The 19,637-nt window shown below is 34.8% G+C and overlaps 1 protein-coding gene and 1 pseudogene across 1 annotated transcript; one reads left to right on the top strand and one right to left on the bottom strand.

The window, feature by feature from the left end:
* The first annotated feature begins 1,039 nt into the window (after positions 1-1,039).
* Positions 1,040-8,250, top strand: LOC146898321 (uncharacterized). Its single transcript, XM_085736540.1, has 9 exons — positions 1,040-1,708; positions 1,816-1,881; positions 3,361-3,734; positions 3,779-4,338; positions 4,399-4,547; positions 4,653-4,791; positions 5,488-6,729; positions 6,780-7,514; positions 8,195-8,250. The coding sequence occupies exons 1-9, from the start codon at positions 1,040-1,042 to the stop codon at positions 8,248-8,250; spliced, it is 3,990 nt and encodes a 1,329-aa protein (XP_085592666.1).
* Positions 8,251-12,025: 3,775 nt separating this feature from the next.
* Positions 12,026-13,801, bottom strand: LOC146898320 (organic cation/carnitine transporter 3 pseudogene; annotated as a pseudogene).
* Positions 13,802-19,637: the final 5,836 nt, after the last annotated feature.

Raw genomic sequence — 19,637 nt, 5'->3', positions numbered from 1 at the left:
CTCACAAAATAAAATCATCCTTTGTCGCCATGTCATATTCAATGAATCAGAATTCCCCTTCTCTAAGCTGCACACTCCCAATACCACAAATTATCAATTTCTTGATAATGAATTATCCCTTTACATCATAAACCACCTTATCACACAACCTGACCCACATCTGATAATACCAAACCACATCACTCAACAAAATTCTCCAAAACATGATCAATCAGGACAACCCAAACTCTCTCATCTCTTCGGCCACAACCCCAACCTGACCCAGCACACCCCATCCAAATACCCAACTCGGCCAAAACTACCTCTCAAACTACCCAAACTTTACCTTCCACTTCTACTCCATCAAATATCCCACTTCCTTCCATTTCCCAGCCTACCCTTAGTTCTGACAACAAACTAATTACGAGGAGCCAACATGGGATTTTTAAACCAAACCAAAAATACATCAATCTCCACACCCAAGTCACCAAATCTCCTCTCCTTCGTAACCCAATGTTAGCACTAAAAGATCCGAATTGGAAAATGGCTATGGATAATGAATATAATGCTCTTATTCAAAATAAGACATGGGATTTAGTGCCCCGTCCACCTGATGCAAATATTAATCGTTCTATGTGGATTTTTAGGCATAAAGAAAAATTTGATGGTTCTTTTGAGAGGCATAAAGCTCGACTTGTAGGTAACGGTGCATGTCAACATGTTGGCATAGATTGTGGAGAGACTTTCAGTCTAGTTGTTAAACCAGACACCATTCGAACAGTACTCCATTGCTCTCTCTAAAGCATGGTCTATTCATCAGTTAGATGTAAAAAATGAATTCTTACATGGTGAACTCAACTTTACGGTCCACATGCATCAACCCTTAGGTTTTAAGGATCCAGAGCATCCAAATCATGTGTACCTTCTGCGAAAATCATTGTATGGACTCAAACAAGCTCCTCGAGCATAGTACAAACGATTTGCAGATTTTGTTTCTTCTATTGGGTTCTCTCAAAGTAAGTCAGACAACTCTCTCTTCATCTACCGAAAAAATACTCATATGGCGTACATTCTTCTGTATGTCGACGCCATCATTCTTACTACTTTATCTGATACTCTTCACAAATTTATCATATCACTTCTCAGTTCTGAATTTGCTATGAAAGATTTGGGGTTTCATAACTATTTCTTGGGTATTGCAGTCACTCGATACATTGATGGTCTATTTTTATCTCAGAAAAAGTATGCAAAAGAGATTATTGAACGTGATGGCATGTGTAAGCCATGTCCTACCTCGGTCGACACAAAACCGAAGCTTAGCGCCAAAAGTACCACCCCATATGAGGACCCATCTCTCTATCGCAGCCTTACTGGAGCTCTACAATATCTCACATTTACTAAGCCTGGCATTTCCTATGCAGTACAACATATTTGTTTATTTATGGTTAATCTGATGGATGATCACATGCAGGCTCTCAGGTGTATCCTACACTACGTTCAAGGAACTCGTCAGTATGGACTACATCTTTATCCCTCATCCACTGCATCCTTATATCCTACACAGATGCCGATTGGGGCGGATGTCCAAATACCAGGAGGTCTACTTCTGGTTATTGTGTATTTCTTGGTGACAACCTACTCTCATGGTCTTCCAAATGCCAACCCACATTATCTGACTCTAGTGCTGAAGCCGAATACTGAGGTGTTGCCAATGTCATATCTAAGTCTTGTTGGTTACACAACCTATTTTTGGAGTTACATTGTCCTATCTACAAGGCTACCATGGTCTACTATGACAATGTTAGTGCGATATATTTATATGCGAACCCTGTTCAGCATCAAAGCACTAAACACATCGAGATGGATGTTCACTTCGTTCGTGAAAAAGTGGCTCGTGGACAAGTATGTGTTCTATATGTCCCCTCACGATATCAAATTGCCAATATTTTCACGAAAGGTCTTCCCCTGGTGCTATTTCAAGATTTCAGAGACAATCTCAGCATACACGAGCCTCCCGCTTCAACTGCAGGGGTTTGATAGAATATGTGTATATTTAGCAAATAGTGATGTGCAGTTATTAGCATTATTGACAGAATAAGTCAATGGCAATTTGTATTCATACACCATTATTAGTTTCCTGATATATGATTGTAACACTATATTACAAACATCAGATATGCAATGAAAATCATCAAAATATTTTCCAATAATGATATTAAGTTTTCTATAGCTAGTAACATAGGGTCACCTATTGATATTGACTCTCTTATATCTAAGTCTAAGCTAATGATAGAGAGAACTCTTGCTCAATATGCTAAGGTTTTGATAGATTTGCATCTTGTACAAACCTAAGGTATAAGGCGCTGTTCGGGTAGAGACAAGGTTTTTTTTTTTTTAGAACTAGACTACAAAAATCTTCCTGGTTATTGTAGTCATTGTAAGATGATAGGCCATCATGTGGAAATTTGCATAAAGGTGAATCTAGTTGATGAAGAAATGCACGAGAAAGAGGTGAATAATATAATGAAATCTAATAAACCACCTAAAAAAGCCTTTGTTCAGACCAAAGATAGTAGGTAAGAATAGGTGAAATCAAAGATTGTCATTGATCTAGATAATGCTGATGGAAAACAAGATGATACAGACAAGCAAGTTGACGGTGAAAAAGTTCCTACATTGATAGCAGACAAAGCTAAAGACAATGCAACTATCCAGGACAAGGATCCAGTCAGAGGAAACACAAAGGAAGTCGTGTTGTTCAACAACTATCACAACATAATAGATTCTCAACACTTGCCAATCAGGATAATTATTACATAATAAGGAAGAAGAAGATAACTTGCGCAGCAAGTTACCAAGTTAGCTTAGGATTAGCTTCAATATTCTACACCATGCATAGCTTTCTTATTGTATGCCCTCATATACATATAAATAAGTGTGTAACCAACTATTATAATCAATGAAAATCACTTTATTCATTCAATAGTTTTAGCTTCATGATATGGTATCAGTTTCTCTCTCCTTAGAGAGTTTGTTACGATCCATTTTCTGATTCCTAACCGTTTCCGCCATTGAAGCTTGAAGCTCAAGCTTTCTCATTTCTTCTTTTCTTCTCTATTTTCACTCTGATTCGTCTCTGTTTTGCACGAATCTTCTTGTTCTTGTTCTCAATTTCTTCATTGAGATTTCTTTCTTCATTTTCTGTGCGTGATTCGTTGCAATTTTTCTCCATTTCATTTCTGGTTTTTGCATTGATTTGCCATGGTTCGCAATCAACAAGCTAGTCAAGATACTGAATCTCCCTATTACGTTCATCCGAGTGAAGGACCTCACTCTGTGTTGATTTCTCCTAAATTTGACGGTTCCAATTATCTTGCATAGAGCCGGTCAATTCAACGTGCTCTTGGTGCTAAGAACAAACTTTCATTCATCAATGGAACTCTTCCTGTTCCTGATGATGATGATCTCAACAAAAACGCTTGGGAACGTTGTAATCATCTCGTTCAGTCATGGCTTATAGCCTCTGTTTCTGATTCCATTGCTCAAACGGTTGTTTTCCATGACACTGCTTTTGAAGTTTGGCAAGATCTCAAGGAACGTTTTTCCAAAGTTGATCGTATTCGAATTGCCAATCTTCGTTCCTCCATTAACAACCTTAGACAAGGATCAAGATCTGTTTTGGAATACTTCACTGAATTGAAGCTTTATGGGAAGAGTTGCATTCTCATCGTCCTTTTCTCAGTTGCACTTGCCCTGTTCAATGTAGTTGTGCTGCAATGCGTACTAACAAGAATTACAGAGTGGAGGATCAGATCATTCAGTTCCTCACTGGACTCAATGATCAGTTTTCAGTTGTGAAAACTCAAGTTCTTTTACTTGATCCTTTACCATCTTTCAACAAGGTTTTCTCTTTAGTTGTTCAAGAAGAGAGTAACAATGTGTTGATTCCTTCTCTTCCTTCTATTGAAGATGGTTCTGCTTTGGTTAATGCATCAGATGCAAGAAGACCTCAAGGTCATGGTAGAGGCTCTTTCAATAAGCCTTCTTCCAGATATTGCACTTTCTGCAATAGATACAATCACACAATTGAGTTTTGTTACCAAAAACATGGTTTCCCTAACAAAAATCAAGCTCCTGCTCAATCTCAGGCAAATGCTGCTTCAGTAGAGACTTTTGATGCTAGTAATGTTTCTGGTGGTACTGGTTTGGCTCAGGATAAGATTGATCAACTTGTGTTATTGCTTCAACAAGCAAATTTGTTTGCCTCAGCTCCCAATCCTTCTCCTGGCCCCACCACCAATCATATAAGTGCCTCTCCTCAAATTCATTCCAGTCACATTGCTTCCACTTCTTCTGCAGGTATATTCAATGTCAATTCCTGCTCTTTACCTAATACTTCACTTTGGTTACTTGATTCAGGTGCTAATGAGCATATTTGCACCACATTGTCTCTTTTTGACTCCATTTACACCATTGAACCTGTTTATGTCACTTTACCTAATGGTTCCAATGTTACTCTTACCCAAGCTGGCACTATCATTTTCAGTCCTCAGTTTTATCTCACAAATGTCTTATATTCTCCCACTTTTACTTTAAATCTTATCTCTGTAGCTAAAGTGTGTCATGCTTTATCTTGTGTGTTTCACTTCTCTGCTAATCAATGCATTATACAGGACAAGAAATCCCTGAAGATGATTGGTTTGGCTAGTCAACATGATGGTCTCTACAAATTTCACAGTTCCAGTTTATCTTCTGTTCCCTCTATTTCTAGTACAATAAATGCACCTAGTGCATCTGTTTCTTCAATTTCTTGTAATTCAAGTCATTGTATTCCTGTTAAAGCCCTTTGGCATTTTAGATTGGGACATTTATCTCATCAAAGAATGGATAAAATGTCATCTTTGTATCCCTCTATTACTAATGATAATAAAGCAACATGTGATATTTGTCACTTTGCAAAACAAAAGCATATTCCTTTTACTCCTAGTATGTCTCATGCTTCTTGCAATTTTGAACTATTACATCTTGATATATGGGGTCCTCTATCAGTTTCTTCCATACATGGTCATAAATATTTTTTTAACAATTGTTGATGATCATAGTAGGTTTTTGTGGATCATTTTACTGAAATCCAAATCAGAAGTTTCTCATCATGTCAAGTCTTTTATAACCATGATCCAAAACCAATTTCATGTTACCCCTAAATTTGTGAGAACTGATAATGGTCCTGAATTCATGATTCATGATTTCTATGCTTCTCATGGCATCTTACACCAAAAGTCTTGTGTTGAAACTCCTCAGCAAAATGCTAGAGTTGAGAGAAAACATCAACATATTCTTAATGTTGGGAGGGCACTCCTTTTTCAATCCAAATTACCATCTTCATACTGGTCTTATGCTGTTCTTTATGTTGTTTTCCTCATTAATATAATCACTACTCCTGTTCTTCAGCATAATCTCCTTTTCAAGTTTTATACAATCAATTACCTGATATTTCATCTTTCAAAGTGTTTGGTTGTTTATGTTTTGCTTCTTCTCTACATGCACATAGAACTAAGCTTCAGTCTAGAGCCAGAAAATCCATCTTTCTAGGCTACACATCAGGTTATAAAGGTTTTACTTTGTTAGACATACACTCTAGGGAAGTGTTTGTGTCAAGACATGTCATTTTCCATGAACACATCCTTCCCTACCCTACCAATCCAGACTCTATCACTTCCCAATGGGAATATTTTTCTTCTACTCCTAGTAAACCTATTTCCACATTATCAGATGCTGTTGCCATTCCTCCTCCCATTATTGATGACCCTCCTCCTTCTTTTCATGACACTTCTGATATCCCTTCACCTACCCCATCTGAGTCTGTTCCACTTAGAAAATCAACCAGAAATTTAACCACTCCCTCTTATCTTCAAGATTATGTGTGTAATAATATTCATGCATCTTCTTATCATATCTCTAACTATGTTTCTCATCATAATCTGTCTGACCAACACTCTTCTTTCATTTTTTCCATACATTCCAATCCTGAACCTACATCTTTTACTGAGGCAAACAAATTTGAGTGTTGGAGACAAGCTATGCAAGTTGAGCTTTCAGCTCTTGAGTCAACTGGTACTTGGAAGTTGGTTGATTTACCAGAGCATGTGAAACCTATTGGTTGCAGATGGATATATAGGGTTAAATATCATGCAGATGGGTCCATTGAAAGATATAAGGCAAGATTGGTAGCTAAGGGATATAACCAGATTGAAGGGCTTGACTTCTTTGATACATACTCACCAGTGGCTAAAATGACAACAGTTAGATTGGTTCTTGCTCTTGCCTCTATCCATTCTTGGCATCTGCATCAACTTGATGTCAACAATGCCTTTCTTCATGGTGAATTGCAAGAGGATGTTTACATGACATTGCCTCCTGGTGTTTCATCCTCTAAACAAAATCAAGTATGCAAGCTACTTAAATCCCTTTATGGCCTCAAACAGGCAAGCAGAAAATGGTATGAGAAGTTGACTTCTGTCTTGCTTCAGGAACATTATATTCAGGCCACATCTGACCATTCTTTATTCATTAAACAAACTGCATCATCTTTTACTGTGTTGCTAGTATATGTTGATGATATCATACTAGCTGGAGACACTTTATCTGAATTTGATCATATCAAATCCATACTGCATGCTTCATTCAAAATCAAGGATTTAGGTCAACTTAAATATTTTATTGGCCTTGAAGTTGCTCACTCTAAGCTTGGTATTTCATTGTGTCAAAAAAATACTGCTTAGACCTTTTATCTGATTCAGGCTCCATTGGTTCCAAACCTGTTTCCACTCCATCAGATCCCTCCATCAAACTTCACAATGATGCTTCTCCTCCTTATGAAGATATTTCTTCCTACAGAAGATTGGTGGGTAGGCTTTTGTATCTCACTACTACAAGACCTGATATCACTTTTGTTACACAGCAACTGAGCCAATTTCTTTCTAAACCTACTCAGACTCATCATCAAGCTGCTCTCAGAGTTCTCAAGTATCTTAAGGGTTGTCCTGGCAAGGATCTTCATTTTCCCAGAAGCTCTTCTTTACACTTGCAAGGCTTCTCTGATGCTGACTGGGCAGGCTGTATTGACTCCAGAAGATCCATTAGTGGACAATGCTTCTTCCTTGGCAATTCATTGATTTCCTGGAGAACAAAGAAGCAATTGACTGTATCTAGATCTTCTTCTGAGGTTGAGTATAGGGCATTGGCTTCAGCCACTTGTGAACTTCAGTGGCTCCTCTATTTGCTCAGAGATTTACATGTTCAATGTTCCAAGCTTCCTGTGTTGTTTTGTGATAACCAGAGTGCTTTACACATAGCAGCCAATCCAGTTTTCCATGAGAGAACTAAACATTTGGACATTGATTGCCACATAGTCAGGGAAAAACTTCATGCAGGCATTCTGAAGCTTCTTCCTGTCTCTTCCCAAGATCAGTTGGCTGATTTCTTTACTAAACCTCTCCTTCCTCAACCTTTTGCTACATTACTATCCAAGCTGGGTTTGATTGACATTTATCAACCTCCAGCTTGTGGGGGGCTATTACATAATAAGGAAGAAGAAGATAACTTGCGCAGCAAGTTACCTAGTTAGCTTAGGGTTTAGCTTCAATATTCTACAGCATGCATAGCTTTCTTATTGTATGCCCTCATATACATATAAATAAGTGTGTAACCAACTATTATAATCAATGAAAATCACTTTATTCATTCAATAGTTTTAGCTTCATGATAATAATGAAGGAAGATTACCTGAGAAGGAAGCTATGACAAGACTTCTATCATTTTACAAGTATCCTTACTTTGTCAAATTATATAGCGCACAAACACTTATAAAAATTCTTACAAACTTTATATTTTAGAATTTCACAAGTATCATAAGTCATATGAACTTAATCTTCTTACACATCTGATTGTATATCAAGTGTAAAACACAATCTCTTTTATTTGATTAAACTTTGATTGTAGAAGTCTCTTTCTTGTGTGATTGAGAAAATGAAGTCTCTTCTTATGTGTTGAGCAAATTGTAATATTGTGTGATTATAGTAAAAATTCTTTGAAAGTGTAAAGGGACTTGACTACTCTCAATTTGTGAGAGGAATCAATATAATTTGCGTGTGTCCTCTCTTTCCATCTCCTTTCTCTTTGTGTTTAAGTTATTTTTGATGCCTACTCGTTTCAGAACCTGATGGAACTCTGTTTCTCATCAGGCTCTATCAGGCTCTGAACTGTTTTTGAAAAATACTAAAGTTTTTAAAAAAACCAACACAATTCAACTTTCATTTCTTTTGTTTTTCTCATCTTTAGAATTTGGCGGTCTCCAATATCTTTAGAGAAAGATAAAGTAAATGTGGGTCTTAATGTGCAGGATTTTACTATATGGTTGTCTTTACCTTTTTTTTTTTTAATAATGATTTGTATCTTTGAAATAAGCTTGGCTCTCCAAGTTACATGTTTGTTTCTTTTTGAGAAGGTTTTGGTGGCCGATAGCACTTTGCCATCCCCTCATTTTGATTAAAAAAATCTTTTCTATTTTATCTTTTCAATTTGATTGAATACTGTGTCCAAATAATTTGCGTTAGGATTGTGATCTGTTCCTCGTAAATATGACTTCCACACGCATGCATGTATAAATATGACTTGTTAAGAATTACTACAATTATTGGATAATGATAGTTGCACATGAGTCTCTATAGAAAAGGACGAAAAATGTGCACACAAAAAATCGAAAAAGGAGACTCAAAATTCCATTTAAAAATTGGTACTATAAATAAAAAATTGAAACTGTTTGGCAAATTGTTTATACACTACTAGTTTCTGCATATAAATTTGACACCGAACAAAACCTTTTTGAATAAAATATGGTTCTACTAGACAAATCAAGATTTAAGTGTGATTTTGTTTGAACAAACTGGGAATAATATAATCTTAATTAATTTAATTCCCTCGTGTTAGCAGATTCTATTTTGCATCCGTTCCGAGAAACGTATTAGGTTACGTCACATATATACAGATCATATCAATGTTCAAATATATTTTTTATTACATATAATTAAAAAAATAAGAGTAATAAATTGTAAGAGTGCAATAGTTTTTTTGGTTACGAAGAGTGCAATAATTTATGACAAGGCACTACGTTGGAGTATTTTTTTTGGAGGAGTGTTATTTGAACAACCAATTTGATGACAACTTATTTGACAACCATATTTTACAAAGAAAAAAGTGGTATTGACACGGAAACCATAGCAATAGAGAGATAAGTAAAAAGTAATGTGAGTATGAGAGAGAAAGTTGTTGTAAAAGTTGTCACTAAATGGATGTTCAAATATTATTTCTCTTTTCTTTTTTAGAAAATTTATTTTGACAATTCAAAAGTTGTTTAACATCATTTAGGAGTTATTTTAGAGTCTTCCAGTATCAATTTGTTTTAGTTGAGTTTAGTTGAGTATTTGTAAATAAAGTGATGGATAGGCATGGGAGGGTAAAATGAAGTACAACATCTTGGAACGTGTCAATTTATCCAAATCAAGCAACTTTGTGGTCGTACTATGTTTTTTTACAATATTATTAAAGGGATTTTTTTGGGTATATAGTCACTATGAACGTTTTGGAGATGCGAAATGGACAAGGGATGAAGGTATGTATATGGACAACTACCGGAAGAAGCGTGATGCCTGCTATGTGAAGTAACAATAAACTTACAATCTCATATACTCAAGAAAATTATTGGTAAAAGTTAGACAATTAAGAACCAGATTGTGCTGGATAGTATATCAATAAAGATTAGGCAAATGATTTACTAAGGACCAAATTGTTCTGTATAAATGTTATGTAGTTACTTATGACCAAAACATTATGAATAGTGTGATAAATATTTAAACTAATGATTCATTAAGAATCAAATTATTATAGATGAATATTATACAGAGAATTAATTAGGATTTGATTGTTCTGGATATTATAGTAATAATAATAATAATATGAAGGTGATAGGTTTTTTTTTTTTTTTTTGAGAGAATGAAGGTGATAGGTTGTGATTTGTGTTTAAGACAAGTAATAAAATATAAAGGTAAAACAATCACACAAGAGAGTTTTATCGGTTCACCCAAAACAGACTACTCTAGTCTCCATACTTTGTGTGAAATCAACCATTATAGTATCTAACTATCATAAACTTCCGAGTAGCACTATTTTTTCTTGATCACACCAGATCAGTTCTTTACACTATGTATTATCAACGTCAAAAAAAATTTACAATTCTCTTACTTCCACACAAGCAAGAAACATTGGTACTTTTTCTTCCCAAACTACTATTACAAATAGACTTGAGAGAAAAGAAAATACAATTATTATGATTAGATTGTTTTTTTTTTTTATCAAGGTTTCTTTTCAACTTAGGTTTGAGATTTTTGATGAAGAACTCATGAATGATTATGATCCAAAGATATATTGAGAGAGATAAAGTTGTTGTTTGTGAAGAGTTTATGAGAAACTTTTGATCCAAAGAGTTTATGATCCAATGATATATTGAGAGAGATAAAGTTGCAATGGTTGAATAGAAACTTTTCATTGAAAGATGTAAAGCTTAGCTATTGAAACAATGTAACCATTGCGCCTATTCATAAAGAACACAAAGGTTGGTGTGTCCAGTTGATATAGTTGGTGGAGGCGAATTGAATCTAAAGGTTAGTGTGTCCCGCACACATTTTTGAATTTTTGTGCACTCTTCATCATGTTAATCTTCATCATCTTCTTGGTCAAGTTATTGCAGCAGACCCCAACAGATTTTGTCGAAAGGACAAGGAACACCTACACTCAACTAAGACCAAAGCACTAAGGCATAAATGGATAATAAATTTGAGAAATTATTAATTAGATGTAATTATATTTAAGCATTCTGTCGATGTCAAACATTGACTTGTATTATTTAATTACCCTCAAAATAAAATTGAGATTGGATTAAGGATATTTTATTATGGTTTGCTTCCATTCTATTGGGTAGAGCATTATTTTTTCCAGATTATTCCCTTACCTTGTTGGTGATTGTAGACCTATCATTCGATTTAAATCTAATTTTATTGTCAAGTTTGTAATGTGATGAATCGTAAACTGTTTTAATCCAAAACTTTGAACATTATATCTCACTTATGTGTTGCTACCTTCAATCTTAAATATAAAAGAAATTTGGCAAACAAAAATTAATGTATCTAATAAAAAAAATTGTAATAGACACAACTACTTTTGAATGGAGTTTGAATGTGAATATCCTATCCTATCAGATACATATGTAGCTGCCTCTGCCTACTAAACATTTTAAGAAGGAGACGGAACGCAACTGTAATTCACACGTCAAGCTAAAAAGATTTTCAACATCAACTTTATTTTAATTAGCATGGACGAGAAACACTTGTGTAGACCAAGACCAAGAATTTTGGTTTGGTCACACACAAAGAGAGAAGAGAGAAGAGAGAGAAGAGAGAAGAGAGAGAAAATGTAGAAGAGATAAGAGAAAAGAGAGAAGGAGAAAATCTTGTGTGTGTGACCAAACCAAAATTTTTGGTCCTAGTCCACACAAGATTTTCTCAGCATGGACCACTTCCTATTCCCACAGCTACCACGCACATTTACATGCATCATAATCACATGAATTGACCTATCTTCTTAGTTAAAGACAAACATGGTATATTCACTATAACTTTCACATCTCCAATTATCACTAAGCGCCACTACACAACTAGTTTCAAGCTGGACCAACAAAAATAGCTGATTTCAAATATACTTGTTTTTTAACCAAGGAAACTCTAAATTAGTGACCATTACAATATACTATGGTTGGCATCTTTCTAGAAAGTGAACCCTGCCAATAATTTGTTTATTTTGTTGTGAATTGAAATCATTGTTTACTACCACACATTTTCAAATTTCTTAGCAAGAAGATACTCCAACAAAGATACCATAAAAACTCATGTTCATAATTAAATTTGGTTATAAATGGAAATATGGAATGAACACATACCAGAAGAATTTATCATTATTAACAAGAAAAAAGTACATTAATTGAGCACTACTAAATTTAGAAGAAAAAAAAGTTAAAAAACCTACAAATTTGGACCAATCAACTGGTTTAGATGAAACTGAATTGCTTCTTACACAGAAACATTTCCTGTTTTTTCATGTTGATTCATGCATGGCATCACACAAAGCTATTTCTTTCTTCTCTTGTTGATCCATTGTATCACAAAGAACAATCCCTATAGTCTCTGGCAAAATGAACAATGTAAAATTGGACAACATTATAACAACTCCAAACACACCATACGAGTAAATATTGTTTTTCCTCCCCGCCGATATCAAAAAGGGACAGAATATGCAACCGAACACAATAGCTTGTCTCACCAACGACGTTGTTGTGTTCCTCACACATGTCGGAAACAACTCTATAATGTATATGAGAAACACATTATAAGCCGTACAAGCGCCGAAAAATGCAACCATTGCTAAAACCACTTTAGCAGCTGGTACTCTATTCTCCAAAACAGCACACATCACACAACAAATTCCACCTAATATAGAAAACACAAGAATTGAAGGTTTTCTTCTATAGTTTTCCAAGAAATATGTTGCTACACAAGAAGGTAACTCCATTGAAGCACTAAAAACTACTGCCAAATAAATGTTGAATCCTAAATTTCCAACAGCTAGCGGCATACCGAAATAAACCATTCCAAGTCCAATTCCAAGGATCATAACAGCTATCATTCTTATAACAGCCCATCTTTTATGAAACAATTCTCCTATTGATGAGTAAAGTTGAAAAAATGAAACTTTTTCTTTTGGGGGCAGTTTGGGTAAATTCGAAGCTAAATTAACGCTATCATCATCAGCACTTTCTTCAGAAGAAACTTGTTTGAGCATTTTCAAAATTTCTTTCTCTCGACCTTGCATAACAAGCCACCTAGGCGACTCAGTAACAAAGAGATAAGCAATGACAGAGTAACATATAGCAGGAACTGACGACCAAATGTAAAGAGATTTCCATGAAGAGTTTCGGTTAATATAAGCGAAACCAGGTAAAGACATGTACCCCATTGTGAAAGTAAAATACTCAACAATTCCAACTCTAAACCGCCATTCAGCGCTAACTTTCTCGGTAAGCAAAACAAGAACACATGTCCCGATGGATGAACGCCAGAAACCAGTCAAGAATTTCATGGCGGAGTAAATCCAAACATTTGTTGAAAAGATTATGAGCATGGAAGTTATTGACATTGAGACACAAGAAAAGATTAGCATGTTTTTTCTACCAATAGATGAATCAGCTAATGCTGCAAGAAAAAAAGAACCAAGAAGACAACCTATAAAGAAAGAAGATTGTGGTAAACCAGTGATGAATGTGCTAGCACATTCAAGATTCCAATGAGAAATGATTGTGTTTGAAGGGTGTGTGTCCCAAGACCAAGAAGATCTTGGGAGTTTACAAATATCAGAGGATGGAGTGCATGTTGAATTTGTGCAGTGCCATTTTGGATAATTATCAGTGTAAATGCTTATGAATGATTGTTGTGCATCAAAAAACATTGCAACTGCTACAAGAACAGCTTGTAAGAAATCCATCCACCCAAAATTTGATAAACTTTTTTCTATAATTTCATCCCATGATAAAATTGGTTTCTTTTCTTGCTCAATAGAATGAGATTCAGGTACATTAATTTGTACTGAACCTTCCATAGCTATTGAAAATGTTTTTTGGTATTTTTTTTTTTTTTTGTATGATGATGTTTGAGGTTGTGGAATGTGAGTGATGTGATGGGTGTGTGGTTTTATAGTGCACAAAGACAATTTAAAATCTACTATTTTTTTTGACTCAATTTCTGAAATCTATTAGTAATACTGTAGATGGTGTTATTTTGGTGGCTATAAGATATAGGCCATTTGCAAGTGGTTGGTTACCACCATGGTGGACCGGGAATATTATAGGATAATGCACTGAGATTTATGAGGTTTATTATTTATTTTATTTTTTCAAAGGCTGAGGTTTTTTTATTATTATTGGTGGTACATTAGTATTTTTTTTTTTTTGTTTTTTATTATTATCAGTTCTATGTTTCCTTTCTCTTTTCTATGCATCACATTTTTTAGTTTTTTTTTTTTAAGTATTTATGTCCTTTTGATTTTCTTTCTAACTATTTCGTACTCCTTCATTTTTTAATTTGTGACTGTCATTTTTTTGGGAGCATCTTACTTATAAATCAATGAAATATTGATGTAGTCTTTGAAATTGACAATTTTCTATTACATTAACTTCTCCAATATAATTTTTAAAATCAATTTCAAAATGATTAATATGATAAAAAAATTAATTTTATTTTTAAATTTCATTGAAAATAAATTGATTTCGTATAATATCCGTGTTTAATTTATGATTCACTCTAGTTATTTTTCAGTCCTTCAAATTATATCTTATTTTTCATTCTTATATACTCCCTCCGATCACTATTATAAGCAAAACTTCACTTTTTAGGTTCATTCAATAAATGATGTATGTGGTTTATATATAGACCACATACATCATTTATTGAATGAATCTAAAAAGTCAACTTTTGCTTATAATAGTGACCGGAGGGAGTATATTTTTTGACGCAAACATTATATTATATTGTGAATACTACAAAATGCACCTGCTCAACAAATTTGGTGTTATACATATATCATCACATATTGTGTCAGAAAAGATTTGCTTCCATCTTCTTCGAGTATTGGTCAAGGAACTGTTATTGTCCCCGACGGCTACATTGAACTAATTGCAAATTTGGATCTGCTTTTGAACTCACTCACGTGTGCAACTAACTGGCTTTGCCTCTTTTAAAGTGATGTTCCGATTGCATAAAGATGAAGCAGTTATGCTGTTCAAAATTGATTCCAAGTTAATAAAATTTAATTTAATGAAAATGTTAACAAATGTCTTTTTTTATATTTAAGTAATTCAATGCATTTTATTAGTTAAAATATGTCACATACATTAAGGTACATTATCATTAGTGTGAGAGCTAGCATTATGTGAGGCTACTTCTAACTTGTGAGCGACCACATGCTTCTATAAACAACATAGGAATGCAAACTTGTGAGCGACCACATTAGTTTGCCTCATATTAAACTCAACATAAAAGTTTTCAAATCTAATTTGAAACATTTGTCTACAAGCATCTATAATACATCCAAAATCACTATTATCTTCTACACATGTTCTAAAAGCCAATGTTCCGCAAATCGAGTGTTAACTCTCCGAGTTTACCGAGTTTACTTTTTTAGGTACCAAAATCATGTTAACTCGGAGGTAAACTCGGTTTCTGGTAAAATCGAAAGGTTTGACAAGTTTGACCGAGTTAACACTAGATAAACTAGTGTAAACTTCAAAACCCAATTCCTTTTCTACAAGCTCAAAGACTAAAACGTTTGCTGAATAGTTACCTTTACAATAACACGTTGTTCCTGAGATGAAACATTTCTTTTTCTTTCTTCTCTAAGTTCTCAAACCATGAACAGGGGAGCACATACCAGTTGGGGTTGCGATTCCGACGGTGGAAATTCAGATTTCAACGCCGATGATTGTGACGCCGGTTAGGGTTGCGGTGATGGTATTTGTTGACCTTTTGAAGAAATTAACTAGTTTATTTTTTAGATAGTTTTATTAACAACTTTAGGAACTTGTGAAACTTGCTTTTTTGGATGGTTTTATGGATGGCTTAAACTTTAGAGACTTATGAAACTTGTGATTTTGTGCGTTAATTTTTGTATTTTGATGCTAAGTTAAGCATAACGTTTTATTATGGTAGTTTGGTATAATTTTCCTTTGTAATTAAGTCATATCTTGCATGATTGACCTATTTACAATATTATATTAACTTATATATGTCATGCATATAATAAATTTTATATAATTTTAATTTTAGGTAAACTCGTACGAGTTCTCAAGTCAAGTTTACGAGTCTAGTTTACCTAGGCAAAACGAGTTGAGGTAAACTCTCGAGTTGTAAAACCATGCTAAAAGCATCCACAATCTTCTAATAGTCTAGAGAAAATATACATTTTCAAATTGAAGGTCTGATGTCCACTCTAAAGTCGTACGCAAATCAATTGCTTCAAGAATGGGAATAGGCCAGGCTAGGCCATGCTTTGATAGGTCTAAGCCTGGCCTACAAAAAAAATTGCAAGCATGAGTCTGGCCTATGACCTATCGTAGGCCGGTTTTTATGGTTTGGTCTGGCCTGAAAGCCTATTTACAGGTCTACTACAAATTAAAGTGATTAAATAGTCCATTTTATCTATTTCTAAAAATAGGTCAAATTGACCTAAAAGCCTATTTCACTATAGAATTATGCTCTTTACCCAACCAAAAATGCTCATTCCCAATTGAAATGACTATAACGCCCCTGCGTGAGTTAACTCACGTTGCATGCGTTAACTCTCGCTAGTGTAAATATCTCCGTGAGTTAACTCAAGCTAGTGTAAATCTCTGCGTGAGTTAACTCACACAGATTTAACACTAGCGTGAGTTAACTCACGCAGGGATATTGTTTGAAATTTCAGTTGCGAATGAGTAAAATGTGTTGGGTAAAGAGCAGAATTCTTCACTATAAGGCTTGTCTATCATTAGAAGGCCTTAAAATCCTATCTCACTATAAGGCTTTAAAGCCTATTGAAAAAGTCCATTATGTTTTTTTTCTTGATTTTTATGTTTGATATAATTATATTTTAATATAAATAAATAAATTTGTTAATAATATGCATAAATAGGACAGTCTATCAGATTTTGTAGGCTTTTTTGACTCCTTAGCCTGATCTATTTACTTAAATAGGCTTTTTTTAAAAGCCTAGTCTTTTTCATAAACAGACCAGACTAGGTCATAGGCCCCTGTAGGTCGGCCTGACCTATTCCCAACCCTACTGCTTCTCTTATGCCAACATCACAAAGATGAAAGAACCAAGATATTTTACAAGAACAAAGTCCTATCTTGTTCATATACGAAGAAAATGAGGCATCAATATTGCATTTGTAACGACTGAGTGTTGGCTTTTCCCACCCAACTGTTACCTGACTGTTTAGATCCAACTGGTTTCTGTTAACGAACGTTCCACGACCACCTCAAATAATTTGAGCCAATCTCCAATCCTCAAGAAAGGTGTATTGCTCGTTCACCCACCTGCGTATTTGTTTCGTTATTTTGCTGCTAAAGTTTCATCTTCTTTCTCTTCCATAAACTCCATAAAATTATGGCAAATAGTTGTTCACTTTGGCCCGGACTAAGCTAGTGTACAAGGGTAAAGACTACCACATCTGTATTATAATTTTTGCGAAGAATTCTTGAAGGTGAGAAAAACACAAGAAGGGGGTTGAATTGTGTTTCGAAAAATTCTTCGTTTCTCCTAAAACTGAAACACACTGATCAGAAGCTAAGTGAGACAGCTTCTGAAGTGATAATCAGAATCTGAACGCAGTGGATAAAACAGAGAGAGAGAGAAGAAGAAAGACACAAAGCAATTATACAGGTTCCTTCCACAAACCGGAAGTAGTCCTGTCCCCCTTGCACTTCCAAGGAGAGTTCACTAAAATGTAATATCTGATTACAATTGCTCAAGCACACAGCAAGAGACTTCCTTTGCTCAAGCACACTTTGCAAGAGTCTTCCTATGCTCAAGAACACAATCAAGAGACTTTTATGCTCAAGCACAACTGCAAGAGACTTCTAAACAAACAAGATTACAGAGAAAAATATTTGAGGTTGAACACTTGATATACAATCAGAGGTGCTCACAATACAAATCAGATAAGACTCTAAGACTTAAGAATTTCTAGGATATGACTTGAGAAATAGAAATTATAAGTGAATGCAGAACAATTTCAGCAGAGGTTTGACACTTGTAAAAATGTTGAGAATCTTTCGTTCAGCATTACCAAATCTCTAACTCTTCACTCCTTTATATAGAGGTGTGAAAGAGACGTTGTGAAATTGCCAGCACATCAAAAGAGTCGTTGTTGAAGCTTGATCAATCACCAATGATCTTTTGCCTGATATGGTTATTGTCCTATGAAGAACCAATTTGAAATCCATTCCTAATGCGAAGGAACATCTTTGCAGGCGTAGCTGTATTCTGGAGCTGTTTTCTTGTCTTGTAGCGTGGACACTGCAGAGTAATGGGGATAGTGGTTGTACACTTCGTACAGTTTGTACTGTGTCAACTCTCTTTGAAGATAAGCATCCAATGCCTTCAAATGTTCACCAAAATGACTGTTGCATTACATTCCCAGTCTTCTGCATTGCTTTCGATTCCAATAGACAGCTTTTGAAATGTTAATTCTTGAATCTTCAGTTAGTGGTGATTTTCAGCTTCTGATGAGCTTCAGCTTCTAATGAAGTCGCTTCTGAACTACTCGCTTCTGATGAGCTTCAGCTTCTGATGACGTCATCCATCTTCAGGAGCACTTTGACTTCAGGAGCACTTTTAGTCTTCAGGAGCACTTCTCTTCAGACGCTTTAAGCTTCCTTTTCTTGATTCCTTAGTTCTCATTTGTTCTTCAGAACCTTTATATGATGTAAATTTTTAACTATGGTCCTGGACACTTGAACAAATATTAGATAGTCCAATTGACAATTTTTAATACCTTGTTATCATCAAAACTCTCTAAGGTTTATTGTTAAACACATTTTGTTCCAACAATTTCCCCCCTTTTGATGATGACAAACAATAATATTTAAAATTTGATCAATTGTTGTTAATCTAATTAACAAGTTGACTTTGGGGTTCTGAGGTTTGTAAGCTCAGAGTCTGAGGTTTGTAAGCTCTAACTCCCCCTGAGTCTGATAGTCTTTAAGGTGAGGTTTGTAAGCTGCCCCTAAGTTCTATCCAGGTTAATTAAATTCTTTTAACGCACAATAATATTTCAAAATGAAAGAATTAGATTATAGATAAGAAGAATGGTTCACTTAATTTAATTTGAAATTTGATACTCCTTCTTTTGTTCATAGCTTATACCTTTCAGGTAAAAATGATAGAAGTTTTTCAAAATAATTTTCAAATATCATTAATGGGGCTCAGCGCCTTTAAATACTATCACTTATACTCCCCCTTTTGTCATTAGCAAAAAGAAAAAATACACACTAAAGACAAAAAGATATTGAGAAAAACTCAAACATGGAGAGAGTATAGACTATAATAAAACAATCAGAGCAAAAAGTATCAGAGCAGAACAGTAATATAGATCAAAGCAAATCATGTCATTGATAGGGCCAAACCGCAAGTGCACGGCCTATCGAAGTAATAGTAGTAAGTAGAGTATCGTTCCGCTAAGGAGTTGTTCAATTTAATTAACTTTTTAGAAAATGATTAGAGGAGAAAGAAATAAGAAGTTTGAGAGTGCAGTCTGTTGGAGAGCATACCCATCTCAGCAGCATCTTCTTCAGAGTCTGAACCATATGGTTCTTCTTCTTCAGATTCAACTACTTTGAGAGCTTTTGATGACTTGCCTTTGGATTGAAGAGCTATTGATTTACTCTTCTTAGTAGACTCATGTTCATTAAGACTTAACTCATGAACTTTGAGAGAACTAACAAGATCTTCAACACTTA

This window comes from Medicago sativa, chromosome 8 (assembly GCF_051527215.1).
Source record: "Medicago sativa cultivar Bolivia chromosome 8, Bolivia_mono, whole genome shotgun sequence".
Lineage (NCBI taxonomy): Eukaryota > Viridiplantae > Streptophyta > Magnoliopsida > Fabales > Fabaceae > Medicago > Medicago sativa.
The sequence above is the reverse complement of the archived record's forward strand: the minus strand, read 5'-3'. Positions and strand labels throughout refer to the sequence as shown.